This window comes from Caretta caretta, chromosome 9, assembly GCF_965140235.1.
Source record: "Caretta caretta isolate rCarCar2 chromosome 9, rCarCar1.hap1, whole genome shotgun sequence".
In the NCBI taxonomy this organism is placed as follows: Eukaryota; Metazoa; Chordata; order Testudines; family Cheloniidae; genus Caretta; species Caretta caretta.
In genome coordinates this window covers 64,609,074-64,631,894 of record NC_134214.1, presented here as the reverse complement: position 1 = coordinate 64,631,894, position 22,821 = coordinate 64,609,074, and the positions used below count along the sequence as shown (strand labels likewise).

The 22,821-nt window shown below is 46.3% G+C and overlaps 1 protein-coding gene across 3 annotated transcripts; it reads right to left on the bottom strand.

Annotated features, from left to right (window-relative positions):
* Positions 1–274: 274 nt before the first annotated feature.
* PRPS1 (phosphoribosyl pyrophosphate synthetase 1) lies at positions 275–18,138 on the bottom strand. Of its 3 annotated transcripts, XM_048864151.2 has the most exons (8): positions 17,984–18,138; positions 17,520–17,728; positions 12,005–12,188; positions 11,473–11,571; positions 9,707–9,831; positions 5,050–5,223; positions 4,117–4,276; positions 275–2,239 (listed from the first exon to the last, which is right to left on the bottom strand). In XM_048864151.2, the coding sequence occupies exons 2-8, from the start codon at positions 17,639–17,641 to the stop codon at positions 2,147–2,149; spliced, it is 957 nt and encodes a 318-aa protein (XP_048720108.1). In that variant the 5' UTR covers positions 17,642–17,728; positions 17,984–18,138; the 3' UTR covers positions 275–2,146. The 3 variants fall into 3 exon arrangements, with proteins under 3 accessions (XP_048720108.1, XP_048720109.1, XP_048720107.1); XM_048864152.2 differs by lacking the exon at positions 17,984–18,138 and having other exon boundaries at positions 275–1,629; positions 17,520–17,959; XM_048864150.2 differs by lacking the exon at positions 17,984–18,138 and having other exon boundaries at positions 17,520–17,958.
* Between the last annotated feature and the right edge of the window lie 4,683 nt (positions 18,139–22,821).

The window sequence follows — 22,821 nt, the reverse complement described above, 5'->3', positions numbered from 1 at the left end:
CCCAGAACTCAACTAGCTGAGCTACCATGTTTACTGAATTGCCTAAGATCAGATGTATCCGATATGAAACTAATGCATCCTCTAGCAAAGGTACCTGGGCTCTAAAGTTTCTTCCACACGAGTGGTATATTGCTAGTACAAAGGAACTGAAAGTTCTTCTGTCCTCCACCAACCTATGGATGCTCAAGCTCTCAGTAACAGCACATACAGAGGCTCAGTAGAACCATACTTGCTTTAAAAGCATTTACAAATTACAAAAAAAAAGTCTATGTAATTTATTTTTTTTTTAAACAAAAGTTTAATTCCTTCATTGAGGTTTTAGTTTAACACAAATGCTGCTGAAAATCCTCACACTGCTTTGATGTCCTTGCTCTTGACTTTTGATCACAATGTATTGGCAGTGAACCAGCAGGAGCTTCGAAGTAGGAGGCAGAAGTCCTGGGTAGACCCTCAGTCGAGCTCAATGCAGGATGCAAAGCAAAGAAGCAAACATACACTTTCCAGACAAACACCAACTTCTTATACAAAAAAAACAAAACAAAACAACCACTTCTTACACTGTAGGGTTTTAAGTTGCTGCAAGACAAAAATTCTAGGGAGGAGAGGGGGAAGTCTTACTTAAAGGAGAGGGGGAAGTCTTACTTAAAAAAGGCACAATACCTAACTACTAAAAGAACCACTCCAAATCTAGACAGCCAGCTTTTTCCAGGTAGCTACACTTATCCCCCATCCATTAAATCCCCCACCTGACACTGGCTGTAGATACAAGTGACTCCAAATAACTTCCTTCCCTATCTCCAAAGTTAGACAAGACTGTTTATAAAAGCAAAATGCATACAAGAACCAGCTTGGTCTGCTACCCCATAAGAGTCCAGGAAAGACCGGTTTAACCGCTTGTTGTGGGATGGTGCAACTACCATGCATTCAAGTTTTGGATGATGCCTATTCTACAGGCAGGAGCACTGGAGACAGCTCTAGGCTTGATTGTTTCTTCTCTTCCTACTTTAGGAAAGAGACTGCCTGGGGTTAAGTGTGACACTGAGAAAATGTCAATAAAACCTGCAGAGGGAACAAGTCTCACCTGACCTACTATCATTGAGCACCTTATATGAAGAACAGCTGGCTGACTCAGCCATTCATAGCACTTCCTAAGGCCTCCGAAGTCCTGCAGCCTACCTCTTCCTCCATTAACATTCCCAAGATTCCTTGAGTGGGGGGAAGAGGATTTTGCAGAGATGGCCGATTCCGGTATCGGCCATGGCAAAGAGTAAAGGTGGGGTGCAAACGCTGCAACCAGAACAAAATACATCAGAAACTTCATGAGAAAAGGGGCTAAAATGTATGGAAATAAAACATCTAATAGGAAGTAACATATCAGCCCATGTTAATCTACTCCGCAGATACATGTCCAAGGAACATCCAGGCCAGTAAAGGGTCAGGAAGGCTAGACTCACTTATGAACTGGCAAAGGAGGGGAAAATTAGAGGGCAACAAGTTTCTTCAGTAGAACAATCTGAATTCAGGGTTTTAACACGCTGCACTCCAGGCTACAGGTCACAGATCCTTGATCTCCTTCCGGAAGAGGAAACTGCTGTCCCACCCCGTAGCGCCTCACTTCTGGTCAGAAACCTGGTCAACATACAAGATTTCCTTATACCATCTCATTAAGGGCTTCTGTCAGGTACAGAATAAGTGATGTGGGTCAGCAATCCCTTGAACTCTTGCTGTAGTTCCAGGCCAGCATGTCCTTGGGAGTTCCACTTCCCATACAAAAAAATCCAGGTGTGCATGCAAAGTAGTCTAGCCTCCCCATAGACAAAATTTCCCCTCCAAAAATAGGTTGTGGTAATTGGCCATGTCAGTTCTGCTTTCCAGAGATCTGCAGTGCTGACTCAATACTACTGGAAGCTTAAACTATTGAGGAGACCACAGTGGGATGCTACTGGCAGGAGCCTGAGCATTACAGATGTGTGCCCCCCGCCCCACCCCCTCCCAGAACTGGGTTCAGACTCAGTGAGCCTGATGTGTACAGAGGAGGAGCTATGGGGAGCTGCACTGGAACAAGCAGAGTCTTCTAATAAACTTTATAATTAGCTGAACAACTTTTGGTTTTAAAAAAAGCCACACAAGCAGCAGCCAGCATCTGTTATAAAGGGACATGGCTGAATAGGTAGGAGACAGATTCCCCATTATGAGTCCTCCTGATGGCCTCTGCAAGGATCATTGAGATGTCAATCACCTGTAGGGGGGAAAAAGTATCAGTCACCTAGTGGAAGACTATGCAAGGACTTAGAGTGGCTGGGAAACCATAAGGAATCTTCAAGGCACAAGCCCCATCATTACAAGATAACCATAAGCAGATCTGTAGCAGACTGTCAGATACAGGGAAAACAACAAAATCGCTAAACAAGCAGGCATGACAGGACACCACATTTCATATCACTCGGAAAGTCCTGGTGCAAACTGCTCCATTCTGCCTTTTCTAAGAGTGGGACAGGAATTGCTAGATAGAATCAGACTTGAGGTCCATTTAGACTAGCATCCTATCTGACAGTGGCAGTGCCAGATGCTTCAGAGTAAGCTCTAAGAACCCTGCCGTAGGAAGATGTGGGGTAATCTGCCCTCTCACTAGGTCTCATCCTACTGTACAACGGTTAAAGAGATGGACTTAAACCCTGAAGCATGAGGCTTAAAAATATGTTAGAATTTATTATGACAACTCTGGATACTCTTGAATTTTATGTTCTTGACCTCAACTTCATGTGGCAATGAATTTCACAGTTTAGGGCTAGTTTACACTTGGAAATTTATCAAAATAGTTACTCCAGAATAACTGCGTGTGGATGCTCTTATTCCAGATTAAGTGTCTACATGGGGGTTTATACTGAAACAACTATCCTGGCATAACTATTCTGGACAGCTATTTTGGTAAATGTTCAACCGTAGGCACACCTAGAAGATGTTGAGTTAAGCAACTGAAAGTTCAGACTGTCCCACTGACAGGGATTTGCAAATGAGACAGGAGCTAAATAGATTTTAAAAATTTTAAGGAGCTTTTGAAAATGCCTTAAACTTTCTTGTCAATATAATCACAGTGCAATGGTGTTTGCTAGTGTTCACAGCAGGGCAAAGAGTTAGAAGTACTGACCTCTGCCACCAACTTGTCATATAAGCTTGGGGCAAACAAATAATGCCTCAATTCCTCGTCAATGAAAAGGGGTTAATACCAATCACACAGGGGCATTGGATTAATTGGTTGGTGTCTGTAAATTGCTTTGAGATCATCACATGGAAATGATAAAGATGGACAAACTATTGTAAACACCTGCATTCTCCAGAACCTTTTACTATTTGTGTAATACACAAAGCACTTCAGCTTTGCTTCATGGGCCTGTTGTGGGTCACCATGACTAATCCTAGTGGCCAACAGTAAGACATGCTGTAGGGTACACAATACAATACATCTGCCAGCATTCTATTCCATCTGTTTTAATTAATGTTTGTAAAATGCTTTGAACATTAAATTCTGTAAATGCTAAGAAACAATAAAAGGGACCCAAGAGGAGAAAAAAAATGGGTGTGTGCCCTTCTCCATCTGAAAGGCTTTTCAAGACTTTTTCCCTTTTCAAGTATCAGGAACAGAAAGTCCCAACCTCCCTGTTTTGCCAGGGTCTCCTTTGGAGGATGCACACGAGTGGATCAGGGATTCTGTGCTTAAAGGAAGGGCCAAAGCAGGGTGTTAGAATCTTTAAGATCCTCTCTTCCAACTGGTTGATGGCCTACCAAAAAATTAGATTCCCCTCAATCCGGTTTCACTTGCTTTGTATCGCATGCCACAAACCTAGTAACTTCTCTGTTTTCAGGAGAAACAGGTTAGGCAAGACCTGTTTCTAAAACAGAATGCAGAAAAGCTTTTAAAATGACTTTTCAGGCTTTTTCATGCTCTAGAGAAGGGAAAAAATGAGTTTGGCCCTTTGACTTTGCAGGTCACTTTTAAGAGGACTGAAGATATGCACCAACCCCAATACCCCTTCCCAAAAAGGAAAGCAAGCGGAAAACCTAAGCTACCATCCACTCCCCAACCCCCTCAAGCTCAAAAGTGAAGTAGCTCTTCACCTGGATTTTGGAGCAGTGCTTCATCTTGTCCTCCTGCGGTATTGTGTTTGTGACTACAACTGCCTCGAAACAGGCATTGTTGATCCGGGAAATGGCTGGCCCGGAAAAGATCCCATGAGTTAGGATGGCATAAACTTTGGTGGCTCCAGCTGATACAAGCCTAGAAGGGAACAAATATGACAGGGTCAAAAGGCAAGTTTTGCAAGGTGAGGGGTGGAAGAAGAGTGGGGGTGGGTCCCCACAATATATGGGAAGGACCTACACTTGATGTTTCCCATTATGTTAATGGCTTGGTTGGAAGGTGCAGTCTCAGATCAAGGGAGATGCCAAGCCGTGGCATTAGGTGACCCACATAGGTTGAAGCAGTTTTACGAATCTAGTATATCCCAGGGTGCTCTTATGTAAGCAACCTGTGTATCTGAAGAACTTGGTCTTCAGCCTTGGGCTTTAAGACCAGATCTCCAGCCTTGGTAAGAAGTACTTCTACATGCAGTATTTAGACTGCCAGTGGCAAACACAAAGCTATCTGTGCAAAACATGAGGCTCTTGTACAGATCTGCTTCCTTTACAACCTATAAAATTAATTTGGAAGGTTTAAGATTTTTGCCAGGTCTTTTACATCAGAAATTCAGGGTCTAGAGTGACTGCAGAACTAGTGAAATGACAGAAGACAAAAGCCTTTTTTTACACACATTTGTGCCATTAAAGGTGCATTTTTAAACCAGTACAAATCTGTATGTAGCCCTGAAAAATGGGCTACTGAGGAGAGAGTTGTACTCACTGTTTACTAACACTTATTTGACTCACAGTCCAAGACCCCGAACACATCATCGTTAGACATAACTCCATTACAAGTTAGTTATTTGCAATGTAGCAATTTAGGCTAGAACAAGTTTATATCATGCGCAGTTTACACCCAACCTCCTCACTCACTTGTCTGCTGCATGGCAGATGGTGCCACATGTGTCTGCCATGTCATCTACCAGAATGGCCACTCTGTCCTTCACGTCACCCACCAGCACCATCCGATCCACCTCATTAGCCTTCTTTCGCTCCTTGTGAATGAGGGCAAAGTCCACATTCAGCCGATCTGCAATGGATGTCACTCTGTGGAGAGAGCGCGTGAGGTTTCCAGATTGTGCTTACACTCCTCATGGAAAAAGAAAAGGAGTACTTGTGGCACCTTAGAGACTAACCAATTTATTTGAGCATGAGCTTTCGTGAGCTACAGCTCACTGAAGTGAGCTGTAGCTCACGAAAGCTCATGCTCAAATAAATTGGTTAGTCTCTAAGGTGCCACAAGTACTCCTTTTCTTTTTGCGAATACAGACTAACACGGCTGTTCCTCTGAAACTCCTCATGGAGGAAACTTTGGCAGGAGAAGGGAAAAACTGCTCCAAGACTACATAAATTGAGACTGAATGGACAGCAAATGGTCACAGCTTCCATTATATTGCTATCCTTGACGAATTCAGAGAAGATGTGCTCTCTGCCTATTTTGAATATACCCTTGCCTTCAAAGCTGTGTGAAGGTGGGGCTACTTTCAAGATCAATTACCCTGAAGCCTCTGATCTGCTGTCCCCCAGCTGCAGGAGCTATATTAAGGTGATGGAGCCTTCACGAATGCATTTTTTTGGGTCTGTCAAGAGCTTTAAATAGCGTGTTTTGCTGATAAGCCTCTAAAGTTTCAGCACCCAAGAGGAAATCACTTTAAATAACTGAAAGAAAGTGAACCTATTTGATGACCATACTGGCCCTGTCCCAGCATGTTTTTTTTTTCTAAAAATTTCCAGTTGCTAACAGGCATAATTTCACTAGTCGTAGCAAAAGTGGGAAATTAAAAGGAAAAAGATAGCATAGAGATACCCAGAATGTAGCTAATTTGCTGCCCTGTAGAGAATAAACAAAACCAAGACCAACTGAGGATGGTATAACAGAGAAGACATGCAATCTCTCCTCAATACTTGGTACTTATTAACAAGGACTTCAATGTCATCTCACTGCAATTCCCCCTCCGACTGTTTGCATATCACACATTTGTGAAGTGGTTAATTCTGCATGGCATAAGGTTACCTGGAGTTCTGCACAGGTACATGGACGAAGCACATAGTTACTAGGACATATATTCTTGAAGTCACAGACCTGAAATGTCACTATTTCTCTCCGAATACCAAGAGCTACCACTCCAGGTTATGAATCCACAAATAAAAAGCAGGCCAAAGTCTAATTAATGAGAAAGCATGCTAGCAGCTACAACATCCCTCCACACACTAAACTCGTAATTGCTCCAGTCTATTGGGGGAGGAGCTTAAAAAAAAGACAACTGGAAAGACAGAAGAGAAGAATGAAAGGAGAACACCAGGTAACTTTAGGTCAGAAAGTTACAGCTGATTGTTTGATTGCCTTTCCAAGACAGTTGTACATTTCTAAATGTAATTCAGGCTTTTTCTTCATTGTAAAAGGATTTACAACAAAACACAATATTTATCTTGCTGTAGAATCCTATGGGAAAACAAGGCAGTTATAGTGTTTAACATGAGATAGCCAACCAAGATCAGCACTATACACTACTCCCCGACCATGCCTGTGACTGACCTCGCTTGGTTTACCTGGCAGTAAAACTGAACTGCCTTGTTTCCACTATGTTTTTATAACCGGATAGCTGACCTCTATCCCACTGTAAAAACACCGCTTGTCGGTGAAGACAGTCTGAGTGTTAGTTTTATGTTAAATATAGGCAGTTCTCTCTGGACACTGCCATTGGACGCCAGCCATTACTCAGTGTTATGTAACACTAGTGCACTTAAGGCAGATTAATGAAATTAACTCTGATTAGGCCCAAGGTAACTCAATTATGTAATTTAGTTCTAGCCATCAAGGCATTTCTAATGTGCCTATCACTATGCTATCTAGGCATCTCAATGTAAAAGCTTTACACTTTAAGTAAACCAATTTCTAACTCAAGCAAATGTTTACAGAAGGAGCTATGGGACACCTGGAGCCCAGGACTTCTACATCTGCCCAATTAATCAGTTTCACTCCCCTTTCCTCCAGAAGGTCAAGTTGCAGACCCCGTAGTCCCCCAAGCCCAGGTTCCCTGCTGAGAACTTCAGTTACCCAAACTATCCTCTGGTTACTACTGATCCTGCAGCATGAAACATTGTGACTAGGTTCTAACAGGGACTTATTGCTCAGATAAATGTGCCTGGGATACATAAGGATTGGTGCTAAATGTTTCTGCACTTGAAAAATTCCTAGAGAATTGGAGGCCGCTCATTATATGGGGAGTTATGACCACTCTCCCTTTATGGCTAGATGGGAGGCAGACCAAAAGCTTTGTAGCATGGGATCATAGTATGGAAAAGATTGAGACCCACTGATTTACATTCTAGAAGAATGACCGATGCCACAGCTAGTGTGTAACTAAACAGAATTATATTTATCTTGTACATAGATTAGGTGTCTGAAATCTGTTATGGCCAATTGGCCTTTAGTGTCAATTAGTCAGATCAAACTGGTGTGTCACACCCCTCATGGACACAGCAGGGCTTTAAACAGTTTAAATTAATTTTCTAATTTAAGTTTAGGGCTTCCGTCTTCTTCAGACTGGAGTCTGGTTTGCAACCATTTCTGTATCTGCTGAAGATCAACCCCTCACATCGATATACTAGGCAGACATTGCCTGCATGTGGAGTTGCATTAGTTTAACTAAAGGCATGATCTTAAACTGATTTAGTTAAATCTGTGCAACTCCGACTCTTAGGTCATGTCTACACTAGCAAGCTTACAGTGGCACAGCTGCACTGATCTAAGATAGCTTGCATGTCTGCTCTATGCTGATGGGAGACAGCTCTCCGGTCAACATAATAAAACCACCTAAAGGAGTGCTGGTAGCTATGTTGGTGAGAGAGCATCTCCCACTGACATAACGCTGTGCACGTGAGCACTTATGCCAGAAAAATGTATGTCGCTGGGCGTTGGAGGTGTCCTTTTCACACCCCTGAGCAACCTAAGTTTTGCCGACAAAAGTGGAAGCATATACATGGCCTTAGTTTAAGAGGCTTGTATGTCAGTTACACTTAAATAGAATCCTAATGGACTTCGATCAGTGTTTGTCAATCAGGCGATCACAGCATGTGTTTGGGGAGGGGGGAAGGTGGCAAGTGCAGGGCTGGCATGAAGATGTGGCAAGCAGAACAATTGCATGGGGCACCGTGAAGCTAAATTACATGCATGGGCATACTTGCTGAAGCATGTAACTTAGGAATTGCCCTGCTTGCCAGCCCATAATGCCCAGCACCAAGTATTATTTATAATTTATTTAATGGTATTTAAGGTAGGGGGAGTGTTGCATTTTTTAAGTCCAAAGGGGGCTGCCAGCACAAAAAGGTTGAGAAACACTGACTTAGATAAAATCAAAGTAAGCCTAGTTTAAACTGAGTCTGTGCCCACACAGTGGTTCTCATGGGTTTAACTAAATCTGTTAGCTAGATTTGTGCAAATTTTCATGTTTATATAAGGCGTCCAAGAGAAATTACCTTTGTCTATTCAGTTGGGGTATGGTGCTGATAGCTCATAACCTCCAGATTGTCAGACTCCGTGCAACCTCTGGCAAGCCACTTTACCTTTAGCCTGTGGGCGCATGCCACCCCATCTGCCAAATGGGGATACTTTCTTGCCTACTTCAAAGACATTGAAGAATGATCAGGGAAGAGGAAAACCTTGGCCACAAGACTTCAGAATGCAATGTGATTTATCTGGAAATCTTGTGCAAAGATTACAGCTAGTTGGTTTGGCATTCCAGATGCTGGCACTAACAAGCCACATCAGTAGTTTTACATGTAAGAGGTTAGTATATTTTGTGAATTCTAATGATAGCTAATGGTAAGATGAAGTGGATGTTCAAAACATCTGGCTGCACTGCAGCCATGCACTGCTGGGTTTGTAATTACTCTCTAACAAAGTGTTTGTGAAATGGGATGTTGGCAGTAAGCACTGAGGTTTGGGTATGATTTAGGGAAATATTCCAGAATTAGTTTAAGGACATATCCTTGTTCTATCATTTGTAGTTGCTGTGGAAAACATTACAAAGCAAAGAGATCACATTTTCAAAGAGTTGCACTAACGAGCACAGTATCTCAATCTGCTACTACATTATAATGTAGCAGATGTTTTGAAGTTCCTGCCTGAAAACAAAGCTGCACTTACTTTTCCAATCCCTCCTTTCTAAACAATCATTCATGGGAAATTCCACTTTTACATGGAATATGCAACAACTTTACAATTTGAGGAACAAGTATGGACTATGAAGTGTCTAAGCACTTATGTCTTAGACAAGTGTCTAATTCAGGAACCTATTTCAAGATTAGCCTTCTGTAAATTCTCTAGGAGAACATATCAGGCTACTTCAAGCCAACCGCCAAAAGGGGAATGTTGACTGTGGTTTTCGGGAAGCAGGTCTGAGTAGCAAACACTTCCAGATCTCAGAAGTTTTACACTGTTACCAAAAAACACAGATTACTAATTCAAATGGATGTGAAGATATACTACTGTCAACTAGTCTCAGTTCTGGTGCTTCTAATATCTCACCTCTTTGCTCCACCAGCATCTGGTGAAACAATAGTACAGTTCTTCCACTCTGCAATGTTCTCCTTGATCCACTTCAGTACAGCAGGCTCTGCATACAAGTTATCCACAGGGATATCAAAAAAACCCTGTGGTAAGACAAACAGGAGTAGATATACTCTGCATAACTGACAGTCAAATTCCAAAGATGGACCTGGCAGAGAGCAATAGAAGCCCTGAAAATAATCAGGCTTCCAGCCACGGCCTTTTCATAGCACTATTATTCAAACTCTCCTTTCCACTTACACAGAATACTAATGCAAGAGACCATTGTCCTCCTCTATGGAGAGTTAGAGAGTCTAGGGGGTTAATGCTCACAGAAAACATGACACCCTTTTCCTCTTAAATTCTGTTATGCACTTCTGCTGATCAACATGAAACCAATCCCATGCTGGCAAGGACTTGATGTGGACATTAACAGCATCTATTAGCATAGCAGCTAGTTGTTTGGTTATAATATGGGCTTTAACATCGTTACTTACAACTGAGCAAACAAGGAAGCAGTGCAAGGATTTTTGCACTGTTTTTTGTTAGTTTGTTTTTTAAATTGAGGGCTGGCCTCATGCTCAGGATGCAGCCAACTTCATGCTATCTCAGCAGAAGCTTCCAGGGAAACTTAGCAGGTTGCCCAAATTCCAAAAGATAGTCAATCCTGGCCTATCAGTGGGTGATGACTACATAGATGAATACTCGGAAAAATAGGCATCTCCTACATGTAAGAAACACAAACCCTACCTGCTCACCCCCTTTTTGGGCTCATGTTAAGACTCAATACCTGCATAAAGCAAGCTGAAACAGGGAAATATGAGCCACCTGCCCAGGTCTTCAAAGGCAATAGCTGCAAGGCGGAATATATTAAACTAGTGGGTCACACGTCACAGCTTCTGGAGACTAAGCTCACTGCACATACTGGGGGGAGGACGCGCCTTGCATCTCTGTATTCTCCTCACGAGTTTCTGGTGTGCCACCTTTCCATCCCATTGTATTTCAGGGACTCCCTGCATGCCAGAAGCTCTGTGCACCACCTATTCCTGCTCTGCCGCTACCAAGGACTCTCTTTCTCCTGTACTCCTCCCCATGCCATTGCCCCCCACCCCACCTGTACCAGGTGGTCCATGTGCTTTTCCAATCACCCCATGTCAGGGGTTATGTGCACCTCCATCTCCACCTTCCCCCACCACTAACTCTCTTTTCTGTCTGGGAAAGCTGCCTTTAAGGGTATCAACATTTTAAACTCTACTGGGCAGAGCTTTAAGTAGGTATTGTTAGGACAGAACATGTAATGGCACCATCAAGCAGTTCTTTGATCAGACAACAGACCTGGTTGAAGCTGCTGGCTCTGCTAACTCAGATGCCAGGGGCTCTGTGTGTTCCCCATTTGCCCCCTCCGGTTTTCCAATTTTCACATAAATCAACAGAATTCTGCCCCATCAGTGCCTAAAACATTCCCTGAAATGTTTGCATTTATCAGATGTGGCATTCAAAAGTTATTACATTATAACCAACCAGACATAGAAATACCTTCAAGTTGAGCGTAGGGCCTTAATTTGCTTGGTTAATCAAGAACAGCAGCAATCTTATTTAGAAGTGATCATGTGTCCTGCAACATAAACACTGCCTGCCATTGTCCTACTGGCCTACACCATTCCACAGGTAAGATCTGTGAGGCAGAAGTATCATCTGCTTGTCTACATCTGAAAAGTGTCATCTTCCCAAGTTTCAGTTCATACCTGAATCTGAGAAGCATGTAGGTCCATGGTGATGATGTGATCTGCACCTGCCACAGACAGCATGTTTGCGACCAACTTGGCAGAAATTGGGGCTCGACTCTAGTACAAGAAAAAGCCACGTTATTTGGATGACAACAAACTCACTTGTGGGTTTAAAAGAAATAATACATTTCAGCCTCCCTCCCTGAAAGTCTGAAAATATACTTCAATTTTTACTTAAAACTGCCAAATTCTCACAAACACCCACACTTCATCCAGGGAGGAAAATAGTTTGGTAAGTTTCCAAAAGGAACAGACATTTATACAAATCAAGACAGCATATGCAATTCCACTGATTAGGATAAAGGTTGGCAAATGTCAAGATCAAAAAGTGATAAGCTATGTTAAAATAATTTCCCCCTGCCCTTCTCTTACACACTGCAGGTCTGCACAAATAGGCGAACCGAAGAGTTGCACACCTTCCTCTGAAGCACAGTCAGATGGCTAGAAACTAGATGGGCATATTCCTTTATGGAACTCCTGTTTGCACTACCTTGTCCTTTTTGTCCTGGCGAGCATAAGGAAAGCATGGGATGACTGCAGTGACGCGGCTAGCTGATGCGATCTTGCAGGCATTTATCATGATGAGAAGCTCCATCAGGTTGTCATTGATTTCACCACAGCCACTCTGCACAATGTAGACATCCTCCCCACGCACGCTCTCACCTATTTCCACACTAGGTGCAGGTGGAGATAAAAAACAAGTGAAATTAAAAGCACAAACCAAATACAATTTGGTAACAGCAAGCAGCCTGCATCAGCAATTTCCATGCAACTTAGTACCCTATCAACAAGACCCAACAGGAAGGCAGTTGCTTATTTGCGGTACAGTACATTTTGTTTATAGCAACCCAGATATAGTGTTAATAACTTCCAGTTAATAGCAACATTTTGCTGGGAGCAAATCCCATCCCTTAATATTAACGGGATAATATTATAATCTGATAATAATCAGATACCGGCAACAGCATGCCACAAAGCTCCACCTGATGGCAGGTTTGCAAGGCTGCCGCCAGGGAGGAAAGTGCTGGGACGTACCTTCCCTAGCTGCAGAGCCCCACAAACCTGCACTTCTTTCTGGGGCTGCATCCCCACAAACCTGCACAGGAGGTAAGTGGCTTAGGGCTGGGAAGGGAGGCTGCAAGCAGGGCAGTAGTAGGGAGGGGAGCTGCATGGTACCTCTCCAAGAGCTCTCCAGGCTGTGACATACCAAAGGGCAGCACCCAGGGAAGGAAGTGCTGGGAGGTCCTGAGCCCCAACTCCTGGAGAGTCCAGGGAGAGGTACAGTGCAGCCCCATGGGCCTCCAGCTCCCCGTAGAAAGCCCCAGTATCCAGGCTGAATTTCCCCTCCCCACAGGCAGGTTTGCAGGGCTGCAACCAGAGAAAGCCATCCCAGCACTCCCTTCCTGGCTGCAAACCTGCCTTCTGCTTATTAGCAACAGCTTGCCAGCAAAACATTGCCGTTGTCCATCAAAGGTCTGCTAATAGGCAGAATCTACTGTATTTTACATTGCTCATTTTGATTAAATATGCCACTTCAGCCAGTAGAGCAAAAACCATCCAGCCTCTATTTTAGATCTCTATATAATGTACTCACACCCCCCGAAGAGTGCTTAAGTTCCTCCAAGTCAAACAGGAGAACCATTGAACACAATTTCACTCATACAAGGCTTCTTTTAAAAAAAGGAAAAAGTGATGGCACATCAGCAAAACAAGCCCCGAGCCAAATTTTTAGAAGAGCCCACAGGGCAGGAAAACAACATTATAAGTCTAACATTTAAGAGCAATTTACTGGCATGAACAGAGAACCCTTCAACATCCTGTTCTTAGACAGCATTCAGGGTTAATTTCTTCATGGATATAATTCACAGTAATCCCTGCTGAAGGGATTCTGAATATACGCCAGAGGTCCTAGTGCCAGCAGCAAATGGCCAGACAGCTTTAGAAACATGTACAGAGAGGCCTGCCCCTGGAACAGAGGGGGGGATGAGGCAGTGGATTCTATATCAAACCTGAAGTCTGAAGAAGTGCTGTGTAAGGCCTTATGTAGCAACAGATTGCTCCAAAATGTTTCAACTGAGAGGACAATCCAGCAACACTGGAACTAGCTAGAAAGCCCACAATCCATGGAGGAAGAAATGGGGCAGTTTCCCCCTCATCTGTACTACATACATCAACATTCTGGAGGCAGCTTCACTTTGGACTATAGCCAATGACATTGGTTGTTACTAACAAGCAAGTGGTTGCAAGAGATTATGCGACTCATGCTGAGGTCAGTTTCATTTTACATGCAGTCTTGTTGTATACCCAGATTTTCATAAAAGGAATTAACCCGCCCATTTTCTTCCCTCACACATTTCTCAACTTCTTGTCTCCTCTTATATTTGTTGCTGTGAGCTATAAAATCAGGATCAGCTTCTCTTTTGTTAAAGCCCAAGAAGAACAGATTAGGCAGCCAATGTCACCTCTCCAGGTAAACACCCTAGTGACTGATGGGGAGGAAACAGCATCTGCTATTCGTAAGCAGTCAGCATTATTTGCTAACATTAAGAACTTGACCAGCAAGCTGGAAGGATAAGAGCGCTTGTGAAGTCAGTGTAATGATATGAGCTGTAGTTCAGTAAACAAACCCCCTCCTTTGCCAAGTTTTATCTAAGCCTCCTACCTGTTGGGTTCTTACTTACAGCCCGTATTCATGCAATAAAAACATATGTACTGTTTTTCCCAATGTGTCTGTGTACTCTATTCTCATATACAGTCTGGAAAATATTTACAAGTCTTCTACTGCTGAAGCCCTTACAACAGGATCCTCGCAGGTAACCCTTTACTCTGGTTCGAGTATGTAGTAGGTGAGCACATAGTTATTTTGTGTTCTGTGAATATACATGATCCATGTTCTGTGAAGACACATGCCCATTTTATATTGTTCAGAAGCAATGCACATTTATAACTGCATGTTAGATCCATGGCTCCCTGAACTTACATGTGCTGTTTTCAAAAGAGATTAAGAATGATAAAGAATACAGCATGAAGGGCAATAGTAGATTTTATAGATTTGGAAAAAGTTAGATTTATAGTGCTTAGGAATTCACAGACTATTTTAAGTATCGATCTACACAGAAACTAAACTCAAAAGTTCTTTAGAGAGACCAGGTGGGTGAGGTAATATCTTATCAGACCAACTTCTGTTGGTGAAAGAGACAAGCTTTTGAGTTTATAGTAACCCGAAGAAGAGCTCTGTTTAAGCTTGACAGCTCGTCTCTTTCAACAACATAAGTTGGTCCAAAAACAGCTATTACCTCACCCTCCTTGTCTTTCTAATATCCTAGAACAACATAGCAAACAAAAGTTCACTATCTTGTCTGCAATCAGGGAAGCAGTTCACAGTTTGCTTCCTGAACTCTCAAGGTCTGCAGAGAGACTAAAGCAATAGCACAAGAGAGATGAAAGCCTCACCTTACCTTCACGGGCTGCTAAGTGATCATAATAAGGCTTTAAATATCAACATTGACTCTTTCAGTGGTAATTGTATCAAGCTTTCAAAAAGAAAAGGAGTACTTGTGGCACCTTAGAGACTAACCAATTTATCTGAGCATAAGCTTTTGTGAGCTACAGCTCACTTGCTCAAATAAATTGGTTAGTCTCTAAGGTGCCACAAGTACTCCTTTTCTTTTTGCAAATACAGACTAACAGGGCTGTTACTCTGAAAGCTTTCAAAAGATGCTCTTCAGTGTGACTGGATGTACCAGCCACACCCTAATGGTCCTTTCATTTGGAAAATCATTTTCTAGTCCAAGTTTCAAGTTTTGAATGTCAATAATCTAGTCTTTGATAAGAAGGATCTTTACTGTACTTAGAAGTAAAAGCAATATTTATTTAATGCTACTTAGCTAGTGTCTTGGGGCTCCTACGGTGCTGCTTACAGTTTTTCTAGAAGCTTGACAGAGCAATAGTTATGAGGCAGGACACCATTAAAAAATAAAAACTACTGAATATCTACTATTCAGATTAGTGCATGGCAAAACAACCTCCAGATACAGTATCAAGATGCCCTATGGGAGAGATAAGGTGGGTAAGGTAATATCTTTTATTGAACCAATTTCTGCTGGTGTGACTAGCTTTCAAGCTACACAGAGCTCTTCCACAGTTTAGCCAGGCCAAGTGGGTACCAGGTTTCAGGTGGGTTTGTACATGGCATAGCTAAGACAAACCATTGCTGCCACAACCCATGCTTCCGCAGCTACACACACTGCTATTCGTAGTCACGCTAGCTCAAGTACGTGTACACAAGCAGGAGAATCACATAAGAATGGCCATACAGGGTCAGACCAAAGGTCCATCTAGGCCAGCATCCTGTCTTCCAACAGTGGCCAATGCGAGGTGCTCCAGAGGGAACGAACAGAACAGGTAATCATCAAGTGATCCATCCCGTCGCCCATTCCCAGCTTCTGGCAAACAGAGGCTAGGAACACCATCCCTGCCCATCCTGGCTAATAGCCATTGATGGTCCTATCCTCCATGAACTTATCGAGTTCTTTTTTGTACCTTGTTATAGTCTTGGCCTTCACAACATCCTCTGACAAGGAGTTCTACAGGTTGTCTGTGCATTGTGTGAAAAAATACTTCCTTTTGTTTTAAACCTGCTGCCTATTAATTTCGTTTGGTGACCCCTAGTTCTTGTATAATGACAGGTTTCAGAGTAACAGCCGTGTTAGCTGTTCCATACACTAATCACCATTAGTTACCTCTCTCCATTCTGAGCACTGACCATTTATTCCTACCCTTTTGTTCCTATCTTTTAACCAGCTACCAATCCAAGAAAGGACCTTCCCTCTTATCCCATGACAGCTTACTTTGCTTAAGAGCCTTTGGTGAGGGACCCGGTCAAAGGCTTTCTGAAAATCTAAATACACTCTCTCTATATAGCTAACACACCCCTTGCTGTAAAGCTAAGTGTAAGTGTATGTAGTCTATTATAAAATATGCTCCTCTAGTATAATATGGCACCAACCACTCTGGCTTTTCAGTGGAAGCCACAGGAGGGGCAAGAACAGCTGTGAATAGTGTGGGTCCATTGTTTAACACCTGCACCTCCATCCAAGAGCTCTCAAATTATACAAGGTGCTCCACTGTTGTCAAACTTTATCTTCCACAAATTTAGCCTATTCTTCTGTGGCTTCCTTAGTTAAGACTCAAGAGCATCCACACACCAAAGTCCTTTGAAAGAGCAACTTGTCAGCATGTCCACTCTGCGTTCACTTCCCCCTGGGAACTGCTTAGTCCAGTGGTTCTCAAACTTTTGTACTGGGGACCCCTTTCACATAGCAAGCCCCCCCCCAAAATTAAAAACATGTTAAAATAGATTTAACACCATTATAACTGCTGGAGGGTTTGGGGTGGAGGCTGACAGCTTGTGACCCCCCTCACGTAATAACCGCGTGACCCCGTGAGGGATTACAGCCCCCAGTTTGAGAACCCCTGCTTTAGTCCCCAGTGCTTGCTCGGGGCTTCCCCGAGCAGCAGACCGTTGACCTGAGCTTTGCACTGCAGGAGCCGAGGCACTGCAGAGCTGTCTGCAGACTCGGGCAGAGTGAGTTACAACACTCCCCAAGAAAGCCAGACACTTTGTTTTGAAGCAGACCATGCAGATGGCCACGGCGGCGTCTCCTACTCTCAGCCAGCAGAGCAAACGTCCCAAGGCTACAGACCCCCCCCCCCCCCCACGTCACAAGGACGTCCCCTCCTCCCACAAGGCACTAGGACTCCCACCCAGCAACTTCCGAAGGTCGCTGGGCCCTCGCCCAGCCCTACTCCCAGCAGTAGGAGCAGGTCTTGGGGATAGAGCGCCCCGCCCCGCGCCAGGCCGGACTCCATTTGCCGAGGCCGCGAGTCCCCGCAACGCACTACAACTCCCAACGGACCCCGCGCAGCGACCGCCCGCGCAGCCCTCAGAAGCGGTGCGCAGCGTGGCATGCCGGGAGTCGTAGTCTTCCCCGGCCCCCTCTCACCATGTCTCCTGGTTGCTGAACTTCTTGGTCACCACCTTGCCGAGCTCCAGGCCCAGGCGGTCGGCGATTTTCTGGGACAGATCTTGGTGCGAGCTGCCACTGAAGATCTTGATGTTGGGCATCGCGGCGGCGGCGGCGGCCTCCTCCCTCCGCCTCACACCGGGGCCGGGTTGGGATCCGGGCTCCAGTCACCGCTCCCCACGGGGGTGCTGACGGGGACAGCACAAGAGACCAACGTGTGTCTACTTCGCCATCTTCCTCTTCCCGCCAGCCGCACCTCCCTTTATAACTTCCCCAGCGACCACCAGCCCCCCCCCCCCCGGCTCTTATTGGTCGGCAGGCGCGAAGGGGCGTAGTTAAAACGACCTTCCAGCGGGCAAAATAACCAGAAAAAAGTAGGTGGGGCTAGAGCACGCGCCAGGGCCTGGCGGGTGCTGGTCTGCACGCGGCCTCCCGCCCCCTACCTTTCTGACGCTAAACCACAGCCAAAGCAATGCTGCCAGTTGATAACGCAGTGGCGGCGGGGCCGCGCGCTGTCTTCAAGCAGCGCGTGTCAGCTGAAGGGGAAGGGGCGGGGTTAGAGGCCAGCCAGCACCGGCGGCTGCGTAGCTTTGCGGCTTGCGGCGTGTCAGCTCCCTGTGGATCGAGTGCGGGGGTGGATGGGGATTGGTTGTGGTAAAGCTTGCCTCACCTGCTATTGGGCAGTGAGGTGGCAGTGGGAGGAGCTTCTCCCCATAGTTCCAGGCCGCCGGGTTACGCGCTGGCTAACCAATTCCCCTGTATGGGGTAGGTGGGCGAGCGTGCGGCCAGTCGGCCACGCTGCCCTCCTCGGCCAGTCCAGGGCGTGTGATAGCCTGCTCGCATCGACCCGCATTCGGGGGCCCGGAAAAGACTAGAGGCTTGAGTGATAGAGGGCGAGAGGCTGAGAAATGCTCAGTAATACACATTGGAGAGCCTAACCCTGGCTGCACAGACACTGGTGGAGTCTGGGTTAGCTGTAGCCTGTCACCACTCAGGGATCTTGGCGCCATCCTGGCTAGTTCTCTGAAAATATCATCTCAATGTGCAGTGCCAGTCAAAAAAGCAAACAGAGCGTTAGGAACCATTAGGAAAGGGATAGATAATAAGACCAAAAATGTCATAATGTTGCTATATAACTGGATGATGGTACAACCACACCTTTATCTGGTGGCAGAGCTGGTCACCCCATCTCAAAAAAGATATCTTAGAATTGAAAAAAGCCCAAAGACGGGCAACAAAAATGGTTAGGGTATGGAACAGCTTCCAAATGAGGAGAGATTAAAGTAAATGGGACTGTTGAGCTTGGAAAAGAGACAGTTAAGGGGGGTTATGAGAGCGATCTATAAAATGACTGGCGTGGAGAAAGTGAACAAGGAAGTGGTTATTTACCCCTTCATCTAACACATGAACCAGGGATCAGCTAATAAAATTAACAGGCTGTAGGTTTAAACCAAACATAAGGAAGTATTTCTTCACCCAACATACAGTCAACCTGTGGCACTTGTTGCCAAGGGATGCTGTGAATGCCAAAAGTATAACTGGGTTAAAAAATGAATTAAATAAGTTCATGGAGGATAGGTCCATCAATAGCTATTAGCCAAGATGGTCAGGGACACAACCCCATGCTCTGGGTGTCCGTAGGCCTCTGACTGCCAGAAGTTGTGACAGGATGACAGTGGATGGATCACTTGATAATTGCTCTGTTCATTCCCTCTGGTGCACCTGGCATTGGCCATTGTCAGAAGGCAGGCTACTACATTAGATAGACCATTGGTCTGACTCAGTATGCTATCTTTATGTTCTTATGGGCTGATGAGCCAAGTGGGAGACAAGTAGGGGTAGAAGGCCCAGGCAATAGAGGGTGAAAGGCCTGGGACACTGGTCATGGCAGGCAGGAGGGCAGTGGGGTAGGAGGCCTGGACGACAGATGACAGGGACACTAGCTATGGCAGACGGGAGGACAGTAGGGTAGGAGGCCTGAATGATAGAGAGTGAGAGGGCTGGGATGATGGGCCATGGCAGGCGGGAGGGGCAGGGAGGAGGCCTGGGTGATAGTGACTGAGAGGGCAAGAGCCTTATGAAGTGACAGAGGTGAGTCCTCCAGCAGTCTCTCCATCAAGAGATGGTCCATATTGTGAGAGCGTTTGGTATAACAGGGCATTAGTTTTTTGCTTGGCTGGTTCACGAGATGATCAGGCTTTACAGCAGTTGCTCTGACCACTTTTTGACACAGCACAGCCCTCGAACCATATCTGGAAGTAAAGAGTGTCATTCCCATTAGTGCAGGGTGAAGCCCCCTGCCATCACCCAAGCTAGGCTCCAGGCCAGAAATCAGGTAGGCTGGGGTTAGTGAAAGCTTTACCCCAACTGGCTGATGGAACTTATCTAGGGCATGGCTGTTTCAGGAAAATTACATCTCCCTACCTTATCACCATGGTGGAATTTGTCAGAGACTATGATTCAATGCCAGGCCCAGTGGAATGTAGCAGATCCCACAAATTTAGGGTTTCTTGGTGATTTGTTGTGCTTTCCACAGCAACTTGTTTTTTATTTAAAAAAAAAAAGTTGCTAACCTTTGTAATGCAGATGGATGCCCATACACCCCCACAGAATGCTGTGCATGGCCTAGCAATGGCTGAAGGAAAGATGGGAGCTCTACTGTCCTGTCACTCTTTCTCGTATTTATGTATTATTGTCAATATTTGAGACCAACTACCCAGTCCCCTGTGCACTTCAATGTGTTAACTTGAAAGGCTCATTGGGACTAAATGCTGACAGTATCAAGTTCTGGACAATTTTTGCAACATTCTTAAGGCTATAAGAAAGTTGTGCTTTTTTTTGGTTCAAAAGTTGCAGCCACAGTTTGTTGAAGTTGCAGTTTTGGTGCGATCAGTTCTAGTACCATAAAAAAACAAACACACAAAAAATAGAAACGGTTGTCAGACATCCTGGCACTAGGCAGACACGCTTCTGGAGCCTGGGGTTCTTGTCTCAGGCGTCACCCATTTTTTTTCCTGAAGAATGAGGAGCTTCTTTTACCCCCACAAAGGGCATCAGCCTTGAGTGCACACCCATACATAAGTGCCAGCACTTTCTTCAAAGTCATGCAGCCTACCTGCTAAAGCATGGCAGCAGCACAGAAGAGATGGTGCATCCTCTCTCAAAGGCAAACATGATGGAGGGGCAATTGGGCCAAATTTAAATGAGTGGTGTTGCAACCTGGTGCATGGGGTCGCAGTGTAACGCATGTGCCCAATAGGGAGATATCTCTTTAAGAGACCCATTGCAGGGAGGTAGGAGTGAGTTGTGTCTGGGTCATTGTTCCTATTGGGATCCAGGAAGTGCCCACTGCTAAAGGATCGCCCCCCCAGCCTAAGAGTGGGGTCCACAGGACCTGGAAACCAAATAAGTATGGGGGACAACTAATGAAATAACAGGGACAGGAGTGCAGTCAAAGGGTCAAACGAAGGGAACCAGATGGCGACACCGAGCAGAGAACCCTGGACAGCGCCCACTGCTCCTTGAAGGCATCAAGGGAGTCAGTGGATGCTGACCAGAGGAACTCTGCCTGGATACGTTAACGGACGGAGGATCGGAAATAGGCCCAACAATCACAGGCATAGGCGGCGAGTTATATGGGCTCGTGCAGCCCTGGCACCAGGAATATTCAGAGCCAGGGGCCCTGCTCCACCAACATTTGGAGCTGGGTCTCTCCCCTGGCCCTGCCTGGACTGGGCCCTAGCCCCCACCTGCTGGCCCCCCTCCCATGTGACTACCCCACAGCCCCAGAGCGCCTCGTGCTCCTCCCCGGAGCATACCTGCCTGTGTGCACAGCTGCCGGCTGCTGTTGCTTCTGGTAACAGGAGACCCAGCAGCAGTTTGAGGCAGGCAGCTGATTGCTGCACCAGGGAGGGGGAGGAGGCACCCATGTGCTTGGCAGCCCTCTCCCCCCACGCCCACGCCCCACACTGGGCAAGGGGCAGCCCCACCCCCCACGCCCAGTGAGGCTATGGTCAGGGGCAGGGGTGAAAGTGAGCCGGCAGGGGCCGGTACTGCGTACCAGTAAGAACCCGCACATGCCCATACCCAGTCCACAGTAAAGCGATGCCGCGGCAGCACTTTAATGTCCCTGCCCCTTTTGCCTCCCCTGTCGGCGGCCCTGCTGGTAGGGTCCGTACCGGCAGGGCCGCCGACGGAGGGGGGGGAAGGGGCAGCAATGTTAAAGCGCTGCCGCGGCAAAGGACCGTCCTTAAAGCGCTGCCATGGCAGCGCTTTAACGTCACCGCCCCTTCCCCCGTCGGCGGCCCTGCCGGTCGGGTCCGTCCCAGCAGGGCCGCCGACAGGGGAGGCAAAAGGGGCAGGGACATGAAAGCGCAGCCGCAGCAGCGCTTTAAGGATGGTCCTTTGCCGCCGCGGTGCTTTAATGTTGCTGCGCCCCCGCGTTGGCGGGGCCGCGGCAAAGGACCCTGCAGCGCTGTAAGGTTCCTGCCCCTTTTGGCCGCCCCGGCTGCCGATGGGCAAAGGGAGCAGCTGCCCTGGGGCCGGCGATTTAAAAGGGACCAGGGCTCCGGACGCCGCTGCCGCTACAGCAGTAGCGGCGGCCGGAGCCCTGGGCCCTTAAATCAACACGGGAGCCCTGGGGCTGCGCAGGCCAGCCGGACTGGAAGGGCTGGCTGGGGGGTGCTGACCCCAAGCCCCGCCCCTTCCACCTGAGGCCCTGCCCCATACCGGTAAGTGGCCTCAGTTACTCTCATCCCTGGTCAGGGGCAGCAGTATGGGAGGCCACAGACAATGGCAGCCACCCCCCCCCCCTTCAGTACCCACCATAGGGGAGGCGAGGGAGCTTCCTGGACCTGAGTGGGGCCCTAGGAGCATGTACAGAGTGAGTGTGCTGGGGGGGAAGAGGAGGGGTCCCTCACCCGGAGTTCGCTGCTGCCGGGGGGGGGGGGGGGAAGAGTCCTCTCTGACCCTAGCCCTGGGGCAGCCTGTCTGTACCCCAAGCTCCATGTCCCTAGCCCTGCCCCACCCCAGAGCCTGTGCCCCCAGCACCCCAACCCTGAGTCCCAGTCCTGAGCCCCCTGCTCAGTGTGAACCCCTCATCCCCAGCCCCACCCCAGAGCCCTCACCTGGGGGGAAAAACACGCAACTTAAAAATTTGGCAGTCAGTTTGGGGTATGATTGTGTTTAGCACAATACTTGATTATTTTACACCTTTTAAAGTATATAATTGGTTGTATACAGGTGTTATGAAGTGGGAATGTTCTTAATGTTTTCTCTGGTT

Bases quoted from the DNA above. Each gene is read 5' to 3' on its own strand.
- PRPS1 (XM_048864151.2), bottom strand. From the start codon at position 17,641: ATGCCCAACATCAAGATCTTCAGTGGCAGCTCGCACCAAGATCTGTCC. The intron at 9,832-11,472 runs GTATGAACTGAA...GTCTTACCACAG, and splicing joins TACATGCTTCTCAGATTCAG to GGTTTTTTTGATATCCCTGT. The intron at 5,224-9,706 runs GTGAGATATTAG...CTCTCTCCACAG, and splicing joins GATGCTGGTGGAGCAAAGAG to AGTGACATCCATTGCAGATC.